This window comes from Chrysemys picta, chromosome 1 (genome assembly GCF_011386835.1).
Source record: "Chrysemys picta bellii isolate R12L10 chromosome 1, ASM1138683v2, whole genome shotgun sequence".
In the NCBI taxonomy this organism is placed as follows: Eukaryota; Metazoa; Chordata; order Testudines; family Emydidae; genus Chrysemys; species Chrysemys picta.
In genome coordinates, this window is record NC_088791.1 from 319,028,457 (window position 1) to 319,047,243 (window position 18,787).

The 18,787-nt window shown below is 45.3% G+C and overlaps 1 protein-coding gene and 1 long non-coding RNA gene across 3 annotated transcripts in view; both read left to right on the forward strand.

Moving 5' to 3' along the window:
* GUCY1A2 (guanylate cyclase 1 soluble subunit alpha 2) overlaps window positions 1–18,787 on the forward strand; it is a 327,535-nt gene that overhangs the window by 129,911 nt on the left and 178,837 nt on the right. For both annotated transcript variants that reach the window (XM_065581517.1, XM_005289980.5), the window contains exon 5: window positions 5,437–5,922. In XM_065581517.1, coding sequence (XP_065437589.1) covers window positions 5,437–5,922 — 486 coding nt within the window. The remainder of the gene's footprint in view (window positions 1–5,436; window positions 5,923–18,787) is intronic.
* LOC135980917 (uncharacterized) lies at window positions 5,942–10,970 on the forward strand. The gene is made up of 2 exons (XR_010597854.1): window positions 5,942–9,498; window positions 10,402–10,970. It is a non-coding gene; the product is annotated as an uncharacterized LOC135980917 (long non-coding RNA).

Consider the following 18,787-nt stretch of genomic DNA (forward strand, 5'->3'; position numbering starts at 1 on the left):
TTAATCTTGGAGAATTCAGTATGCTGGGTTATATAGTTTAGTAGCTCTCTCACACAAGCAGCATTCAAATGACTCTCCCAGAATGAAGTTAGGGAGGAAAGGCATAGAAATGCAAACACTAACAATAGGCACCCGGGGAAATAAATTAGGCATGTAGCAGTTCAATTGCCCAAGATCTTTCACTTGCTGAATTCTCTGTCTGAGGTTGGCAGTAAGATGTGTATTGCTGTTATCTGGGTTGTACGATGTGGCAATCAATAACACAGGCTTGGGAAGGGGCATGGAGCCATCAGCCGCAGACTGAGGGGCAGGAGAGGCTATGCTGGCCAATGGCTGCACTTCAGGGAATCCCCATTGGAAAAAGGAATCTCCCAACATCTCCCCAAGCCACTGAGCGGATACTGAGCAGATGCTTTCTGGCCTTTAGGCACTTACAGTAAGACACTATTACAGATAACATTAGATTGGACGGTTTGGGCTTTCGGTTTTATTTTGGAGGTTGGGGCGGGTGGAAGAAGGGTAAAGTGTTGCAGCAGCAGCTATGATGAAACCTTTTTGATTGGGCAGCTGGCCAGGTGAAAGGAGGGGTAGCAGGAAAAGATGTTTGTGTTTAGGGTGTGTTTTGAGGAAAGAAAAGTATCTAATTCAGACAACATGATCCCTAGACATCAGCTTGAACTTTGTGCTCCGGATGCTGTTTGTCCATCGTTCTCGGTCTTTCCTATTTAGAATGTAAACTCCTTGGGCAGGGAATGTGTCCTCCTATGTGTATGTTCATTACCTAACATGATAGGGCTTCAGAGCTGATTGTGATCTTAGGGCACTACTGGAATATGAACTTGAATCATGATTATTAGAATGACCCATGCTTGTTTTACTTATGACTGAAAGTAATGTAGAATAGTCACTGAGAGTTCTACTTTACTGATTTTCTGTTCACTTAAAACATACATGTCTCCCGAGCTGTCTTCTGACTGTCTTCCTGAAGAAACAACGGGACCATTTCTTATCTCAGTCGAACCAATGTAATCCTGAGTAAGTCAATGGAGATCAGAGTGTAGCCCATAAGCTTTTTCATTAGGAAACATATTATTGTATGGGGAGAAGGTGACCAGCCCTCTGTGGAGAAAGAAGTGGTTCGGGACTATTTAGAAAAACTGGACGTGCACAAGTCCATGGGGCCGGATGCGCTGCATCCGAGGGTGCTAAAGGAGTTGGCGGGTGAGATTGCAGAGCCATTAGCCATTATTTTTGAAAACTCATGGCGATCGGGGGAGGTCCCAGATGACTGGAAAAAGGCTAATGTAGTGCCCATCTTTAAAAAAGGGAAGAAGGAGGATCCGGGGAACTACAGGCCAGTCAGCCTCACCTCAGTCCCTGGAAAAATCATGGAGCATAATCATGATTCCTCAAGGAATCAATTATGAAACCTTTAGAGGAGAGGAAAGTGATCAGGAACAGTCAGCATGGATTCACGAAGGGGAAGTCGTGCCTGACTAACCTAATTGCCTTCTATGATGAGATAACTGGCTCTGTGGATGAGGGGAAAGCAGTGGATGTGTTATTCCTTGACTTTAGCAAAGCTTTTGATACGGTCTCCCACAGTATTCTTGCCGCCAAGTTAAAGAAGTATGGGCTGGATGAATGGACTGTAAGGTGGATAGAAAGCTGGCTAGATCGTCTGGCTCAACGGGTAGTGATCAATGGCTCCATGTCTAGTTGGCAGCCGGTTTCAAGCGGAGTGCCCCAAGGGTCGGTCCTGGGGCCGGTTTTGTTTAATATCTTTATTAATGATCTGGAGGATGGTGTGAACTGCACTCTCAGCAAGTTTGCAGATGACACTAAACTAGGAGGCGTGGTAGATACACTAGAGGGTAGGAATCGGATACAGAGGGACCTAGACAAATTAGAGGATTGGGCCAAAAAAAACCTGATGAGGTTCAACAAGGACAAGTGCAGAGTCCTGCACTTAGGACGGAAGAATCCCATGCACTGCTACAGACTAGGGGCCGAATGGCTACGTAGCAGTTCTGCAGAAAAGGACCTAGGGGTCACAGTGGACGAGAAGCTGGATATGAGTCAACAGTGTGCTCTTGTTGCCAAGAAGGCTAATGGCATTTTGGGCTGTATAAGTAGGGGCATTGCCAGCAGATCGAGGGACGTGATCGTTCCCCTTTATTCGACATTGGTAAGGCCTCATCTGGAATACTGTGTCCAGTTTTGGGCCCCACACTACAAGAAGGATGTGGAAAAATTGGAAAGAGTCCAGCGGAGGGCCACAAAAGTGATTAGGGGTCTGGAGCACATGACTTATGAGGAGAGGCTGAGGGAACTGGGATTGTTTAGTCTCCAGAAGAGAAGAATGAGGGGGGATTTGATAGCAGCCTTCAACTACCTAAAGGGGGGTTCCAAAGAGGATGGAGCTCGGCTGTTCTCAGTGGTGGCAGATGACAGAACAAGGAGCAATGGTCTCAAGTTGCAGTGGGGGAGGTCCAGGTTTCATATTAGGAAAAACTATTTCACTAGGAGGGTGGTGAAACACTGGAATGCGTTACCTAAGGAGGTGGTGGAGTCTCCTTCCTTGGAGGTTTTTAAGGCCCGGCTTGACAAAGCCCTGGCTGGGATGATTTAGTTGGGAATTGGTCCTGCTTTGAGCAGGGGGTTGGACTAGATGACCTCTTGAGGTCCCTTCCAACCCTGATATTCTATGATTCAGTTGGAGTGCTGGTGAACAGTGCTAGATGTATGGAAAACTTAAGTGCTCTATCCACTGAAGAGTACAACACATTCAGTGGCACTGCGAGCTTCCGCATGATGCCCTGCTGACATGCCTCAGTGCTGAAATTGAAAGACTGCACTTAAGCATTTAAATATAGTTCAGCTTTGATGCCCTCTCAGGCACTGACATTTGAACTTATACTGCCAGCAAAGGTGTCAGTTGTAAAAGATAGGTTTCAGAGTAGCAGCCGTGTGTGTGTATATATATCTCCTCAATATATGTTCCATTCTATATGCATCCGAAGAAGTGGGCTGTAGTCCACGAAAGCTTATGCTCTAATAAATTTGTTAGTCTCTAAGGTGCCACAAGTACTCCGGTTCTTTTTTTAGTTGTAAAAGACTTAGGGCTTGTCTCCATGGCCCCACGGTGCAGAATATGGCAGTGTAAGTTGTAGTGTGCCCTAAAGTGTTGCACTGTAACTGCCCTGTGTAGACCCTGCTAGTCTGAATGAAAATGTACCTAGTTCCTGTTAATGTGGTCCACTTTCATTTGCACTAGCAGGGTCTAGCAGCATGTAGTTAGAGTAACTCTTTGGTGCGCATGCAGTTCACACTGCTGTAGTCTGCAGTGTGGGGCTGTGTACACAAGCCCTAAGGCTTCATTCGCATAGGCCACTGAAGATCTCCCTTAGGGAAGTGACATTTGACAACTAACAGCCTGAGCTAGATTTGACCCAGTAACTGAGATGAATGTTTCTGCAGATCATGTTTGAGGCCTGGGAACATTCTGATCCTTCACAAGACTTTTCTATCCCGTCTGACCTTTCTGATTATTTTTTCCATTTTGTAAATACAATTCAAGTATCTCGTGAATCCTATATTGGCAGGTAATAAATGAACTGTAACAGAATGTGTCCTTTCTTATAATGCAAGAATAGAGAGACAGCCAGCAAAACTGAAAGGGTCAATAGGAGCACCTAATTTACCTTCTCTGTGACATTCATTATTTTGTATGCTTCTGTCATGTCCCCTTATTTGCTTCCTCTCTAATTCAGCCTCCTCTGACTCAGTCAGTAATTGGGTTTTTTTTAATAGAACCTAAGCTATTTCACTGTCTTTCTCATTCAAATGACTTCCCTCTTCCCCTTTAATCTCTTTTCATGCTTGTTGTGAATTATTGTTAGTTAATAGAGAGATAGCTACTGTGGAATTTGCTTTTCAGGCCAGCCACATTCTAGTAGCAAACCTAGTAACATTAGCATTGGGATTCCCTCAGAGAACTTTTCCGCTTTTCCAGAATGCTTTATTCAGTTCTGGAAGAACCCTTCATCCAGTTCTCTGGAATCCAAAAAACTCAGACTCCAGCTCGTCACTCCAGTTACTTTATTAGGCATGTAACAGCTTTTGGGTTTAGATATGAGGATACCACAATTCCAATTCATGTCACACACTACACACTTGACTTTATATACATATTTCCTAGCTGCTAACATCTATACCAGTGGTTTTCAACCAGGGGTATGCGTACCACTGGGGGTACGCAGAGGTCTTCCGGGGGTACACCAATTCTTCTAGATATTTGCCTAGTTTTACAACAGGTTACATAAAAAGCATTGGAGAAGTCAAACTAAAATTTCATATAGACAATGACTTGTTTATATTGCTCTATATACTATACTCTGAAATGCAAGTACAATATTTATATTCCAATTGATTTTTTATAATTATACGATTAAAATGAGAAAGTAAGCAAATTTCCAGTAATAGTATGCTGTGACACTTGTATTTTTATGTCTGATTGTGTAAGCAAGTAATTCTTAAATGAGATGAAACTTGGGGGTACGCAAGACAACTCGGACTCCTGAAAGGGGTATAATAGTTTGGAAAGCTTCAGAGCCACTGATCTATACTACTTGTATGTAAGGACCATATTGCATAAGGCAAGCTTATCAGTTCAAGATGTTTCTGCCTACTTTTTTACTATAAACATACACACAATAGCTTAGTTAGTTCCTGCCTCCTTTATTTATTCTAAACATACACAACAGTTAGTTGTTTCAGCAAGTACTTGTTTGGGGTTGTCTTGTTTTAACTTGGGCCTGCTCGTGTCAGCTAAGTTATCCCTGCAATTAGTTATGCTCATCCTAAGAAGCATATTTTACTGTGATGGTTTTTCACATTTAAATGTGAAGCAGGTGGGTCCAGGATCTCATTTTTGGGTATCATTGTGACAGAAAGTAATGCTGTAGAGCCATGCAAAGAGATACAAGGCTATTTTTCTGACTCACCCTGGCAACCAGACCAGGTGAGTCCATAGGTGCTGGAACTATGGGTGTGAGGGATGCTGCTGCACCCTCTGGCTTGATGTAGTTTCCATTATATGCAGGCTTACAGTTTGATTCATTAGCTCTCAGCACCCCCACTATACAAATTGTTCCAGCACCTCTGGATGAGTCTCTTTAGATCCAATTTGAGAGTATAAAAGACTGAGTCTCTCCAAGGCAAAAGGAGAGATAGGAAGTTGTGCAGATAGAAACCCTAGGAACAGCCAACTTAAGAGGGGTGCTTAGGGTAAGGTTTATGTTTATTGCTTACATTAAGGATATAAGAAGACCCCACCAATTGGCCTATTGCATGTGTGCTGAGTTGAGAGTGGAGTGAGGGTCCATGTACACTTATTAATAACTTTGTTTTTTAAACTCCATTTACATTTTGCAGGTGATGGAAGTCAAAGGCCAAATGATCCATGTGCCCGAGTCAAATTCTATTTTGTTTTTGGGTTCCCCTTGCGTGGACAAGCTGGATGAACTGATGGGCCGAGGCCTACATCTTTCTGACATACCTATCCACGATGCTACCCGCGACGTCATATTGGTTGGGGAGCAGGCAAAGGCCCAAGATGGCTTGAAGAAACGAATGGATAAACTGAAGGCAACATTAGAGCGAACACACCAAGCTCTGGAAGAGGAGAAAAAGAAGACAGTAGATCTTCTTATTTCTATTTTCCCAGAAGAGGTGGCTCAACGGTTGTGGCAGGGGCAGCAAGTTCAGGCCAGGAAGTTTGATGATGTTACCATGCTCTTCTCAGACATCGTTGGCTTCACAGCTGTGTGTGCCCAGTGCACCCCCATGCAGGTGATCAGCATGCTGAATGAGCTGTACACTCTATTTGACCATCAGTGTGGATTCCTGGATATCTATAAGGTAAGGTACTTCAGTTCATACATTAGGGAAAGCATATCCTAGCTTGCCCTCTTCGCTTACTTCCTAAGTTGCAAAAACAATTTTAATAAAGCTGGTTGGAAAATGTTATGGTTTTTGTTTGTGGAGAATTTTGAGGTTTTGGTGGAAAAATTTGAAATAAAAAATAGTTTGGTTGAAAACAAATATATTTTTGATTCTGAAATGCCACTGCAGTACCTTATGGGAGCTGTAGTTTAGGTGCCTCATCCTTTCATTTTCCTCTGTGGGCTGGGCTCCCTAGTCAGACTATGTCTTCCATGATGCGCAACAGTCTCACCTTTTTTCTGAGAGGAGGTGATGCACAGTGATAGATGCATAGCCATCATGTATTACAACTGAAGAAGTCAGACTGGAGACCTTACTTCATAGAAGAGAATGAGGCACTGGAATGACAGCTTCCATGAGGTACTTCAGTGGCCTTTTAGTGTCAAAATACTTTGGTTTTGGGCCAAAAACTGAAATATTTGTATTTTTTGGACAGTTTTTCAACAAATAAATCAATATTATCCACAGAAAGCTGACAGTTTTCACAACAAATCTTTATTGGTAAACCTTGGTTTTTTGCAGGAAAAAGGTTCAATGTAATTTGTTTACTAACCCTAGTTTTCAGGCTCTGTTAGTTTAAAAAAGGAGAAATAACTCTTATTTGGAGATGTACATGCAGACCCTTTAAGAGAAAATATTGTAGGAGAGTTCTGCTTTAAAGGATGGTTTATTCACAGGTTATGCTGTGTTTTGTGATTTAATAAAGAAGGGGCCAGATCTTTATCTTCCTCTGGTGTAAATCAGTGTAACTCCATTGCAGCCAATGGGAATACACCAATTTAAACCAGTTGAGATTCGGGAAAATATCCTTGTTAGTAATCTGTTAGAATCTCTTTTTATTTTTATTTTTTTTAAGCAAAAGAACACTTTGTTAATGCGTTCTATCCCATTTGCACTTGCTTCTAAATCCTTTCAGATTTGAATGGTTCCTATTGTAATTCTGAGGTCCCAAACTCCACCTGTGTGTTTTATGTTCCAGGTCATGTTCAAAATTAAAGGGTTGCATTTTCTGTTTCGGGTTCAGATGTGATAAGTTGGTGGAAATCTCATGAACAGCTGACATTGTGAGATTGTCTCCAGTCAAGGGTTCATAAATCTGCTCGGATTTGTCAATCTCAGTTGATTTGCATCAATAGGACCAAATCTAGTTGAGAACAGCTCATGAGATTTCACTGAATCTGAACCTTAACGCTAATCTGGCTCTAGATCTGAACACTGATTCCTCATCTCATTCTACTTGTTAGGAAACTACAGTATAATACAAGGTGTAACAAAGGAAAAAAAATCTGATGGGTCAAGGAGAGTAGCACAACATGGAAAGTGAAACTGAAATATGATGGGTAACAGTAAACCGATCCACACAAAGATTTCATCCATGCATTTAAAATACAGAAATATTAAAAAACAAAACAGCATTTCAGAGGGATAGCAGAGGCAGCAAGTAACAGGCCTGGGTGTCTGTTTGTGACAACAAGCAATAAAAACCCACAGATCTACTTCTAATTTGCATATACATGTATTTATGAAAGACTCCTTGTGTAACATTGCGGGGTCTGGGCCCAATGTAGTCTTTTAGGCTCGATTCACAAGGGATTTAGATGTTGGGGCAGTCCCAACACCTACGTTATGGGTGTCTAGAAAAATCACAGGACCAATCCTGTGACCCAGAAAGCCTGAGTTAGTTGCTTCTATACAGTGAATGGAGAAAGATAGGCACTTTAGAATACAGTTAACAACAGCAAGCATGCTAGCTGGGGAGCCACCTAAACTAGCCAATAGGAGATGCTGCCTAGAGGGATATGTCCTAAACCCCACCCCCTCACGGAGATAGGTGCCCAAGCTCACGCTGCAGGGAGGCTCCTGTCTTTGCAAGTGATTCAGAACCAGGAACTGCTCTCCTGGAGTCAGGCACTTAGGTGCCTTAGGTAAGAATAATTTAGGCAGGCACGTAACCCAACACAAAACACGCATAGGAGGAGGTGGTGCCTACCTTGTAACTTTTAGCCCAGTGGTTAGTGCACTCCTCCAGGATGTGGGAGACCCAGATTCAGTTCCCCACCTCTACTAATGGGGGGAAATAGATTTGAACCGGGATCTCCCACAGGGCTAAGTGCTATAACCACTGAGCTATGGGGTACTCTAACATGGGCATCCCTCAAATTTCTCTTGTTGAAGCTGTTCCACTCTGGATAAAGAATGAGTGATTGAACCAAAGAGAGAAGGAAAGTGGGAATGACTCTCTAACCCCATGGTTAGGGCACCCATATGGGAGACCCATGTTCAAATCCCTTCTCCCCCTTTAGCAGAGTGGGGAATTGAACCTGTCTTTCTCAGATTACAAGGGCTCGAACCACTGGGCTAAAAATGTTAAGGTGACCACCACCTCTTCTGGATAGAAATTCAGTCATCAGTCTCCGAGTACACTTACCAGATCGGGCCCCGAATGTGAGTCCAGGTATCTATATCCCCCTCAATTTGTGAATTGCTCTGAGGCTTAGATGGGAAATAGACATCCAGACACTGAGGCCTGGTCTACACTAGGAGGTTATGTCGAATTTAGCAGCGTTAACTCAAATTAACCCTGCACCCGTCCACACAACGAAGCTATTTATTTTGACATAGAGGTCTCTTTTAAATTGATTTCTGTACTCCTCCCCGACGAGGGGAGTAGCGCTAAATTCAACATGGCCATGTGGAATTAGGGTAGGTGTGGATGTAATTCGACACTAATAGCTCCGGGAGCTATCCCACAGTGCACCACTCTGTTGACGCTCTGGACAGCAGTCCAAGCTCGAATGCTCTGACCAGCCACACAGGAAAAGCCCCGGGAAAATTTGAATTCCTTTTCATGTCTGGCCAGTTTGAATCTCATTTCCTGTTTGGACATCGTGGCGAGCTCAGCAGCACTGGCAATGATGCAGAGCTCTTCAGCAGAGGTGACCATGCAATCGCAGAATAGAAAGAGGGCCCCAGCATGGACTGATTGGGAAGTCTTGGATCTGATCGCTGTGTGGGGTGATGAGTCTGTACTTTCGGAGCTGTGATTGAAAAAACGGAATGCGAAGATCTATGAGAAGATCTCCAAAGCCATGACGGAGAGAGGATACAGCCGGGATGCAACACAGTGCCGCGTGAAAATTAAGGAGCTGAGACAAGGGTACCAGAAGACCAAAGAGTCAAACGGACGCTCCGGATCCCAGCCCCAGACATGCCGTTTCTACGAGGCACTGCATTCCATTCTAGGTGCGTTTGCCACCACTACTCCACCACTGTCCGTGGACTCTGACAATGGGGTATTGTCAACGGCTGCTTCCTCGGAGATGTTCGCGGATGGGGAAGATGAGGAAGGAGATGAGGAGGACGAGGCAGTCGACAGCGCTTTCAACGCTGATTTCCCCGACAGCCAGGATCTCTTCATCACCCTCACGAAGATCCCCTACCAACCCTCCCAAGGCGGTAACCCAGGCTGTGAATCAGGGGAAACATCACTAGGTAAGTGTTTTAAACATTTATTTTGAACAGAATAGGAATGGTATCTTAACAATGGGTTTTTCATGATTAGTTTGCCCTAGGCACTTTAGTTTCTAGTCCTTGCCAGTGCAGCTACTGGAAAATTCTGTCAATATGTCCGGGGATAGAGCAGAAATCCTCCTGGGACATCTCCACGAAGGTCTCCTGGAGGTATTGTGAAAGCCTTTGCATCAGGTTCCTGGGGAGAGCGGCCTTATTGCTTCCTCCATGGTAGGAAACTTTTCCGCGCCAGGCTAGCAGCAAGTACTCCGGGATCATTGCCTCGCAAAGCATGGCGGCATACGGCCTTGGTGCTTGCTGGCATTCATGCAGCATGTGGTCTTTCTCTGTCTCCGAAATCCTCATCAGAGTGATATCACTCATGGTGACCTGCTTTGAATTAGGGGAATGTTAGTATTGGGACTGATTACCTGTTCCTTTACATAACTGTAACCGGCCGTTTACAGCCACGCGGTGGAGGCGTGACAGGGGCAGCATGCAGGGATCTCTCCCGGGGACAGCCGCGAGGGGGATGGGACAGGGGCAGAGTTCATGCTGGCCGGATTGCCGGCAGCAGGAACTGGCCAACGCTAGGAGCATTGCTTGGAACGTGAAAGGAGGGCACTGCTATAAATTAAGCTTTAAGCAGCCAAAAGTCTACGGCTTACCATGTCCGCCTGCTAGCTGAATTCCGTTGTCCGGCCCCGCTTGTGTGATCTGTACAGCAAGACCCCAGGCACTCAATGGGAAGGCCGAAAATTCGACCTTGTACTGAGTGCGCATGTGATAGGTGCTGTGCATGGTCTTGTTCACAGAGAGACTATATTCATTGTTCGCAAAACTGTATCTTTCTGAGGAATTCACTCCCTTTTTCCCATCCCACAGCTGCGAGTGTCTCCCGAGCTACCCCAGCATCCCCCTCCCAGAGGCTGGCACAGATCAGGCGACGAAAGAGAAGGACACAGGACGAGATGTTCTCAGAACTTATGGGCTGCTCCCGAACCGAGGCGGCACAGCAGACCCAGTGCAGGGAGAAGATGTCACAATACCAGCGATCACACAGGGAACGGGAGGACAGGTGGCGGCAGGAAGACCAGCAGGCAACTCAAACGCTGCTTGGATTAATGAGGGAGCAAACTGACACGCTCCGGCGCCTTGTAGATGTTCTGCAGGACCGGAGGCAGGAGGACAGAGCCCCGCTGCATTCTATCTCTAACTGCCCTCCCCCGCCACAAAGTCCCATCCCCCCCCCACCCAAAGTCCCAAGAAGGAGGGGCGGCAGGAGCCGTGAAAACAGTCACTCCACTCCTGCAGACTGCTCAAGTAACAGAAGGCTCTCATTCCCAAAGATTTGATAAGTCCTTTCCTTCACTCCAAAAGCACCTCACCCAAGCCCCCCTCCCAGTTTCATCCCCTAACTGTGTAGTTGTTAATAAAAAATACGTTTCTGTTAATTACTGTTTCCGTCATGTTCTTTTAGAGGAGAGTGTGTTTGAAGGGGGGGGGGGAAGGGGGTTGGTAATTGGAGAGGAGAGTCACCTTTACCAGGGTACAGACACGGGGGCAGGTTCAGCAGAAGGTCACACACACATTGCAGTCACTAGGCACCCTGGTCAGTCTGGGAGGTGGTTTTCATGTTCAGTGTGGGGGGGCTATGTGAGTTTGTGGCAGGGGAGGGCGGTTACAGATCTTATGCAGCAGTCCTTAGCCTGGATGACAGAGCCACACAGCAGGGGATCTGTAACCGCCCTCCCCTGCCACAAACTCACATAGCCCACCCCCACAGAATCCCGAAAAGGAGGGGTGGCAGGCTCCATTGAAACAACCAGTCCACCACTGCGGACCGCTCTATGAGCAGGAGCCTGTCATTCCTCGAGTTTAGAAGCGTCCTTTCCATCACTACACCCGCTCCCCACCACAGTCTGCGTCCCAGTTTCAAAACTTTACCACGAAATCCTTAATAAAGAAAACTGTGTTAATGAACAAAATTTCATTTATTTTATTTTTAAAGGTGTGGGGGAAGGGGGTTGGTAACTGGAGAGGATAGTCAACATTAACTGGGTAAGGAAATGGGGGCAGGTTCAGCTTCTGAATAAACAAACTTAATAGTCACAGGTTACCCTGCTCACATTGGAACCTAGCTTTCAAAGCTTCCCAGATGCACAGCGTGTCCCGCTGGGCTCTTCTAATCGCCCGGCTGTCTGACTGGGCATAATCAGCAGCCAGGCGATTTGCCTCAATCTCCCACCCCGCCATAACCGTCTCCCCCTTGCTCTCTCAGAGATTGTGGAGCACACAGCAAGCTGCAATAACAATGGAGATATTGGTTTTGCTGAGATCAGAGCGAGTCAGTAAGCTTCTCCATCTCCCCTTGAGATGTCCAAAAGCACACTCCACCACCATTCTGCACTTGCTCAGCCGGTAGTTGAAGAGTTCTTTTTCACTGTCCAGGGCGCCTGTATAGGGCTTCATGAGCCAGGGCATTAGCGGGTAGGCTGGGTCCCCGAGGATGACTATAGGCATCTCCACATCCCCAACAGTTATTTTGTGGTCCGGGAAGTAAATACCTTCCTGCAGCCGTCTAAACAGACCAGAGTTCCTGAAAACGCGAGCATCATGAACCTTGCCCGGCCATCCGACGTTGAGGTTGGTAAAACGTCCCCTATGGTCCACCAGTGCTTGCAGCACCATTGAAAAGTAGCCCTTTTGGTTAATGTACTGGGTGGCCTGGTGGGCCGGTCCCAGGATAGGGATGTGAGTTCCATCTATAGCCCCACCGCAGTTTGGGAATCCCATCGCAGCGAAGCCATCTATGATCACCTGCACGTTTCCCAGGGTCACTACCTTTGAGAACAGTAGCTCAACGATTGCGTTGGCTACTTGCATCACAGCAACCCCCATGGTAGATTTGCCCACTCCAAAGTGATTCGCGACTGACCGGTAGCTGTCTGGTGTTGCAAGCTTCCAGAGGGTTATAGCTACTCGCTTCTGGACAGTCAGGGCTGCTCGCATCCGGGTATCCTTGCGCTTCAGGGCAGGGGACAGCAACTCACAAAGTTCCAGGAAAGTTCCCTTACGCATCCGAAAGTTTCGCAGCCACTGTGATTCATCCCAGACCTGCAGCACTATGCGGTCCCACCAGTCCGCGCTTGTTTCCCAGGCCCAGAATCGCCGTTCCACAGCATCAACATGACCCATTGCCACCATGATGTCCACGACGCGGGGTCCCGTGCTTTGTGAGAGGTCAGTGTCCCTCTCAGACTTGATGTCCTCACCGCACTGCCGTAGCCTCTTCGCCCGATTTCTCAGCATCTGCCTCTGAAAAAGGTGGATGATAAGGTGCGAGGTGTTGACAACGGCCATAACTGCAGCGATGGTCGCAACGGGCTCCATGCTCACAGTGCTGTGACATCCGCGCTGTAAATCACCAGAAAAGTGTGCGAACTGATTGCCCGCTGGAGCTTTCAGGGAGGGAGGGCGGGAGTGACGGTTGAATGATGACAGTTACCCAAAACCACCCTCGACACATTTTTTGCCCCAGCAGGCATTGGGGGCTCGACCCAGAATTCCAATGGGCAGCGGGGACTGCGGGAACTGTGGGATAGCTGCCCACAGTGCACGTCTTCCAATGTCGACCCTTGCTCCGTTAGTGTGGACTCACAAAGTCGAATTACTGTCCTTAGTGTGGATACACACGTTCGACTTTAATATCGGTTCCACAAATTCGCTTTAAGTAAAATCGAACTACTCTCGTAGTGTAGACATAACCTTAGAGAAAGACAGCAGGGTACATGCCCGGTGGCAGAAACTTAGGCACCGAGTCAGCATAGGCACCTGCAGCATTGGGTGGGAGTTCTGTGACTTGCTGTAGAGCCTAAAACTGGGACTGCCACATCACCTAAAACCAGCCTTAGGGCTTGTACACACTACCATTTATGTTGGTATTACTTATGTAGCTCAGGGGTGTGAATAAGCCACCCCTCTGAGTGATGTAAGTTACACCGACCTCATTGCCGGTGCAGACAGCATTGTGTTGGTAGGAGAGCTTCTCCTATTGACATAGGTACTGCCTCCCGTGGAAGTGGTTTTATTTTGCCGACGGGGCTCTCTCCCATCGCCATAGAGTGTCTTCACCAGACACGCTACAGTGGCTCAGTTGCATTGGTGCAGCTGTGCCACTGTAGCACTTCTAGTGTAGTGTAGACTAGCCCTTAGGCATCTAAATCCCCATATGTTTACCTTTGTGAATCATGCTTTAGATCTAGCGCTCTTCAGTCCTTCCCTATTCCTGATTTCTTGACCTTTCTCCTCCTTTCCATGAGGAGGTTCATTGGATATAATCATTTTGCTGCTAATAAAAACATTTTAAATTCCCTATACATTAACCTCTAGTTGTTGCTTAATAAATTTATGAACAAGAAAATTTCTCCTATGTTTCATTTTACTGTCAGAGAATTGATACGGTTTGACTAACCAAACTGTAACCAATCTTGACAAAGTGTGACCTGGGATCCATCAGATAAGTGTCTTGGAATTTGGTTATTTTTTATAATGTCTGGCTGGTTTTTATGTATAATTTTTTCCCGAGATCTGAAGTGTAAAAATGCAAACCTGATGAAACTAACTTTTTATAATACCTAGTCCTTCTTGTAAACAAACTGGAAGGTGAAACTCAGTGATATTTGGTGATATTCCCATTACATGATCCTTGAAAGACACTGATAAAACACCCTGATTAACAAGCACACATTGGTTTACGTTCCCCTTTTTTTGCTATCAAGGCTTGTAAACATCACTGATAATAGTTAGCGAGCATCTTATTTTTTTTTGTGCCAGTGAAGTAGCTTAATAAAATTATATCAGTAAATCACTAACTGCTTCTGAAGTTAAAGATTTAGGGTCCAGTAGTGTAATCCTTACTAATGTAAGGCCATGTCTACACTAGGGAGCTTACAGCGGCACAGCTGTACCAATGCAGCTGTGCTGCTGTAAAATCACCCATGTAGCCACCCTATGCCGACAGGAGAGAGCTCTCCCATCGACATAGCTACCACCACTTGTTCGAGGGGGTTTAATTATGTCGATGGGAGAGAGTCTCCCACCAACATAGTGCCGTCCACACCACCGCTTCTGTCGGTGGGACTTGTCAGTCAGAGGGGTGGTTTTTTTCACACCCCGGAGCAATGTAGGTTATAGCAACAAAAGTATCAGAGGGGTAGCCGTGTTAGTCTGGATCTGTAAAAAGCAACAGAGTCCTGTGGCACCTTTAAGACTAACAGATGTATTGGAGCATAAGCTTTCGTGGGTGAATGCCCACTTCGTCGGATGCATGCAATACATCTGTTAGTCTTAAAGGTGCCACAGGACTCTCTGTTGCTAGCAACAAAAGTGTTAGTGTAAACATAGCCTTAGTGAACACTTACTCACCATGGACTGCTAGGGAGGTTAGGCAGCAGTAACATGGAAGGTTTCAAAAAGGGGAGATGTAAACACACTGTAGCCCTACCCCTACATAATGTGACAGGGTGGGGCTGTCAAGATTCAAGGAACCATGAGGCCCATTAACTTCAATGGGACTACTCACGTGAGTAATGCCTGTCAAGCAACAGTTGACTAGTCAGACCTGTAGTCGCTATCTGAAGGATGTGGATAAGATCTATTTAATAAGATTCCAATAAGGCATCCACTATGCAGCACTGCTGAAATCATGTGCTCCAGAAGGAGGCTTTGGGCCTGATTCTGATCCCAGCTGCAGTGGTGTAAATTGGGAGGAACTTCACGAAACTATTATGGTATGTACATATAAAACAGTGGCGTGTTCAGTGGCTGCTCCCTCTTATCTCCCTGAAAGGCACAGTGGGAATAGGAGACAGTGCCGTAGCTCGGTCCACCTAGAGCTGCACCTCATAAACGAACGTAGTGTTGAACATATGTCCTGAGTGCACCCAGGAGTCATTCCATCTCCTCCCTTCCCCCAAGCACAATGTCTTCTAGATCTGCCTTCCAGGCAGTCGCCCCAGGTGTCACTCTTTGCCATAGGGTTTGTCTATATGGCATGATCAAGCCCTGACTTACTTGAAATGAAAAAAAAAATTGAAAATATGTAACTTTACCCTTGAGCTTTTTATCTCTCTACTTTTGGAACAATAAATACATTAATCACAGAAATAACAGCCTGCAGTGAAAATGGTTTCCATTAGCAGCTTAGTGAAGAGCATGCCAATGAAATTATAGTGCTATGCAAAGGGCAAGTTCAGTTTCTCTCTGCTCCTACAGCCTGAACAGAACTGTGGAAACACCAGCTCCCTGGTCTTAAACTAACAAACATAGTAGCCATTAGGATGAGGACACCCCAAAAATATGAGGGTGAGGAAGCTGAAATATGGTAAAAGGTAGGGGCTATTCATACTTATGCATGAAGGGCGTCAAGGCTGACAGCACATCTGGTCTTAGGTAAAACTGTTGGAGTTCTCCACTGGCATGCTGGAGTTAGACTAGGGTCCATCTTAACCTTCCCCAAGGATAGAGAGAGTATACACATGCTTCCAAGTGCACATTCCTGAGGGACATCCAGAAGGAGCCTGGGACCTTTAGAAATTGTCTCTATAGCCCTCTTTATACTAGACAGTTTGCCTTTGACTAAAACTGTTTTGGTAATAAAACTATGAAGAAAAGAATATTAATGGGAGCAGACTTGTGTCCTCTGTGGATGGGCACAGAGGATGATGCAGACTGAGCAGTAGGTTACACACTTGTTCTTTACAGAGGAGGCTCAACCTGAGTGTCTGAGGCCCACACCATTTTAAATCATGGGAAGTCTTACTTATGTAACCAGTGGCCATCTTGGTTGACATACAAGGGATTGAACCAAGCTCCTCGGGACCTGAAAGCATAAGTTGCTACAGCTTGAGCTAAAGAGCAGGGATCTTAAGCCTACCTCTATAAGAGACCTATATCCTCTTAGATCGAGCACAGACAGGGATGTGTAACACTTATCAGTGAGTCACAGGTGCAGGAGTAACTCCACTTAAGTAAGCTGAGTTACACCCATTTCTTCCAGGGATATATTTGGTATTTCAGTTCAGTAAGGGATCAGGTGCTCTGATAACATTTATCTGTGAAATCAACTTATGAAATCCATAGAGGAAAATATCTTACATATGGAATATAATTAATTCTATAAAACATTTCATATGTGGTGTATGGCAATTTTTTAAATGGAATAATGGGTGGGTACCTATAGTGCAGTACTGATCAGAGAAATGAAGGTGGTTGTAAAGTTTTATGATGAGCTTATTTTCTATCTGAAAGATCAGCAGTTTTCAAACAGATTCTGTGGAGTCTGATGGCCTGCAGAGCACTTGGTGGTGGTCTGTATGGTGACGGCTGTCCCTTTTGGTTTCCAGCTGCTAAATCACATGAAAAAGAATCTAAAATTATTCATTACTTTCCTAATGTTAAGTAATTGGTGTAGTTGCTATGGAGATGTTATATGATCACAGAGAAAATAGTTCATGTGATCACCAATGGGCGAGGAGGTGGTGTCATGGAACATCTATAAAGTTGTCAGAAAAAAAAGTAGGAAAAGCTTGAGGACCCTTCAGCTAAATGACTATAATAGCAAATCTGACAATGTATCCTCTGCAATAGCTGTCACACAGACTTGGACATTAGGGGCCTGTAGCGAAGTGAGACTCACTGGTGCGGCACCTCCCACTGGTCATCCTGGGAATTAGCTCTTTTTCAGCTCCAGAGCACCCTCTGCCGGCTGACGTCTTGCCTGCCTCAGGCCCTGTGTCCCTTCTGGACCCTGGTACTCTTTTCCTCAGAGTTCTGCCCCAGCAGTAGCTCCACTGTCTGGGTCTCCACTCCCAGGGGAGCACCCAACCCTCTAAACCCACCTTGCCTCAGTGGCTACTGCCAGTCATCATCTAGCCCTCACTAACTGGGGCAGACTGCAGTCTGTAATGGCCACTCATCATTGGCAAGGAAGTTTTCCAGTAAGGCCTCTGCTTAATTCCAGGCTACATCCCTGCAGCCCCAGTACCTGTTTAGGCCTTGACCAAGGCCTCAGCCTGGGGAGTTGTCATGATGGAGCTTCCCAGCTCCTCTTACCTTTCCCCAGCCCTGTTCTACTCCCAGTAACCTAAACTCCCAGGCAGCCAGATCCTTCCCTCTCCAGAGCAAGAGAGAGACTCTTCCAGCTCCTGGCCTCCAGCCCTTTTATAAGGGCTACCTGGGCCTGATTGGGGCATGGCCCCAGCTGTGGCTGCTTCCCCAAACAGCCTAGCCTGGCTGTTTTTAACCCGTTCTCCAGGAGTGGGGCAGCTGCCCCATGACAGGGCCTGATTCAGCAAAGCACCTAAGCACATGCTTATCTTTAAGCATGTACTAAGAAAGGAATACAATGAGTGTTATCTCCCATTCCTTTTGAACACTGGCATGGAATATTTAACTGTCACCAACACATTCATCATAGATGGATGGAAGTGACATCAATTTAACATATTACATTAGTGCATCACCCATGTAATTACTGCCCTGCAGTGTGAGCATTGGATGTGAGCCCGAATCATGAGGAAACACTTGAATCTATTATTTTCTGAGCCAGAATCAAGAGTGATGCCAATGACCCTGTTATGTGTGCTGTATATGGTACATGTATGTGTTATACATTCTGAGGATTATTACTTCTAGTTAACTGCTTTGAGACGTTCCTTGTTGAAATCTGTGGGTTAATGGGAAGACCACATCACAGTACTTAAATTATCTGCCTGGCATTAGTTTTGAAGGAAGCTTGGCTAAGTCCTCTGAGAAAAATAAAAAGGAACATTTAATTGTTAATCATCCTGTTACTTTGACAAGTTATTTTATGGTTTACTGCTTTTTGTATAACTGTGTGCCACTTTCCATCATGAATTATTGTATGGTAGTTAAAAGTAAGTATTGTTCTGTTCACTGCAATAAGGTAGTACATTGATGAGGTGACTGAGATCAGATTGTTATAAGCAGAGCTTCAAAAAGTAAACCAAAATAAAAATTCTACTGAATATTTGTATAAATTTTTAAACAAAATTTCTTACTGTGTTTGCCTCCTTCCTCTCTTTGCTTTTCACCAAAACAGCAAAATAGTATTTTAGCAGAATATTTGCAGAAAGGGAATTTGTAGTCACCAGTCTTTGTATATGAAACCTGATTTTAAGTGTTATGCTCATCTAACCAGGGAACAGAAACATACCATGTTTGACTTATGTGCAATCAAAACAGCTCA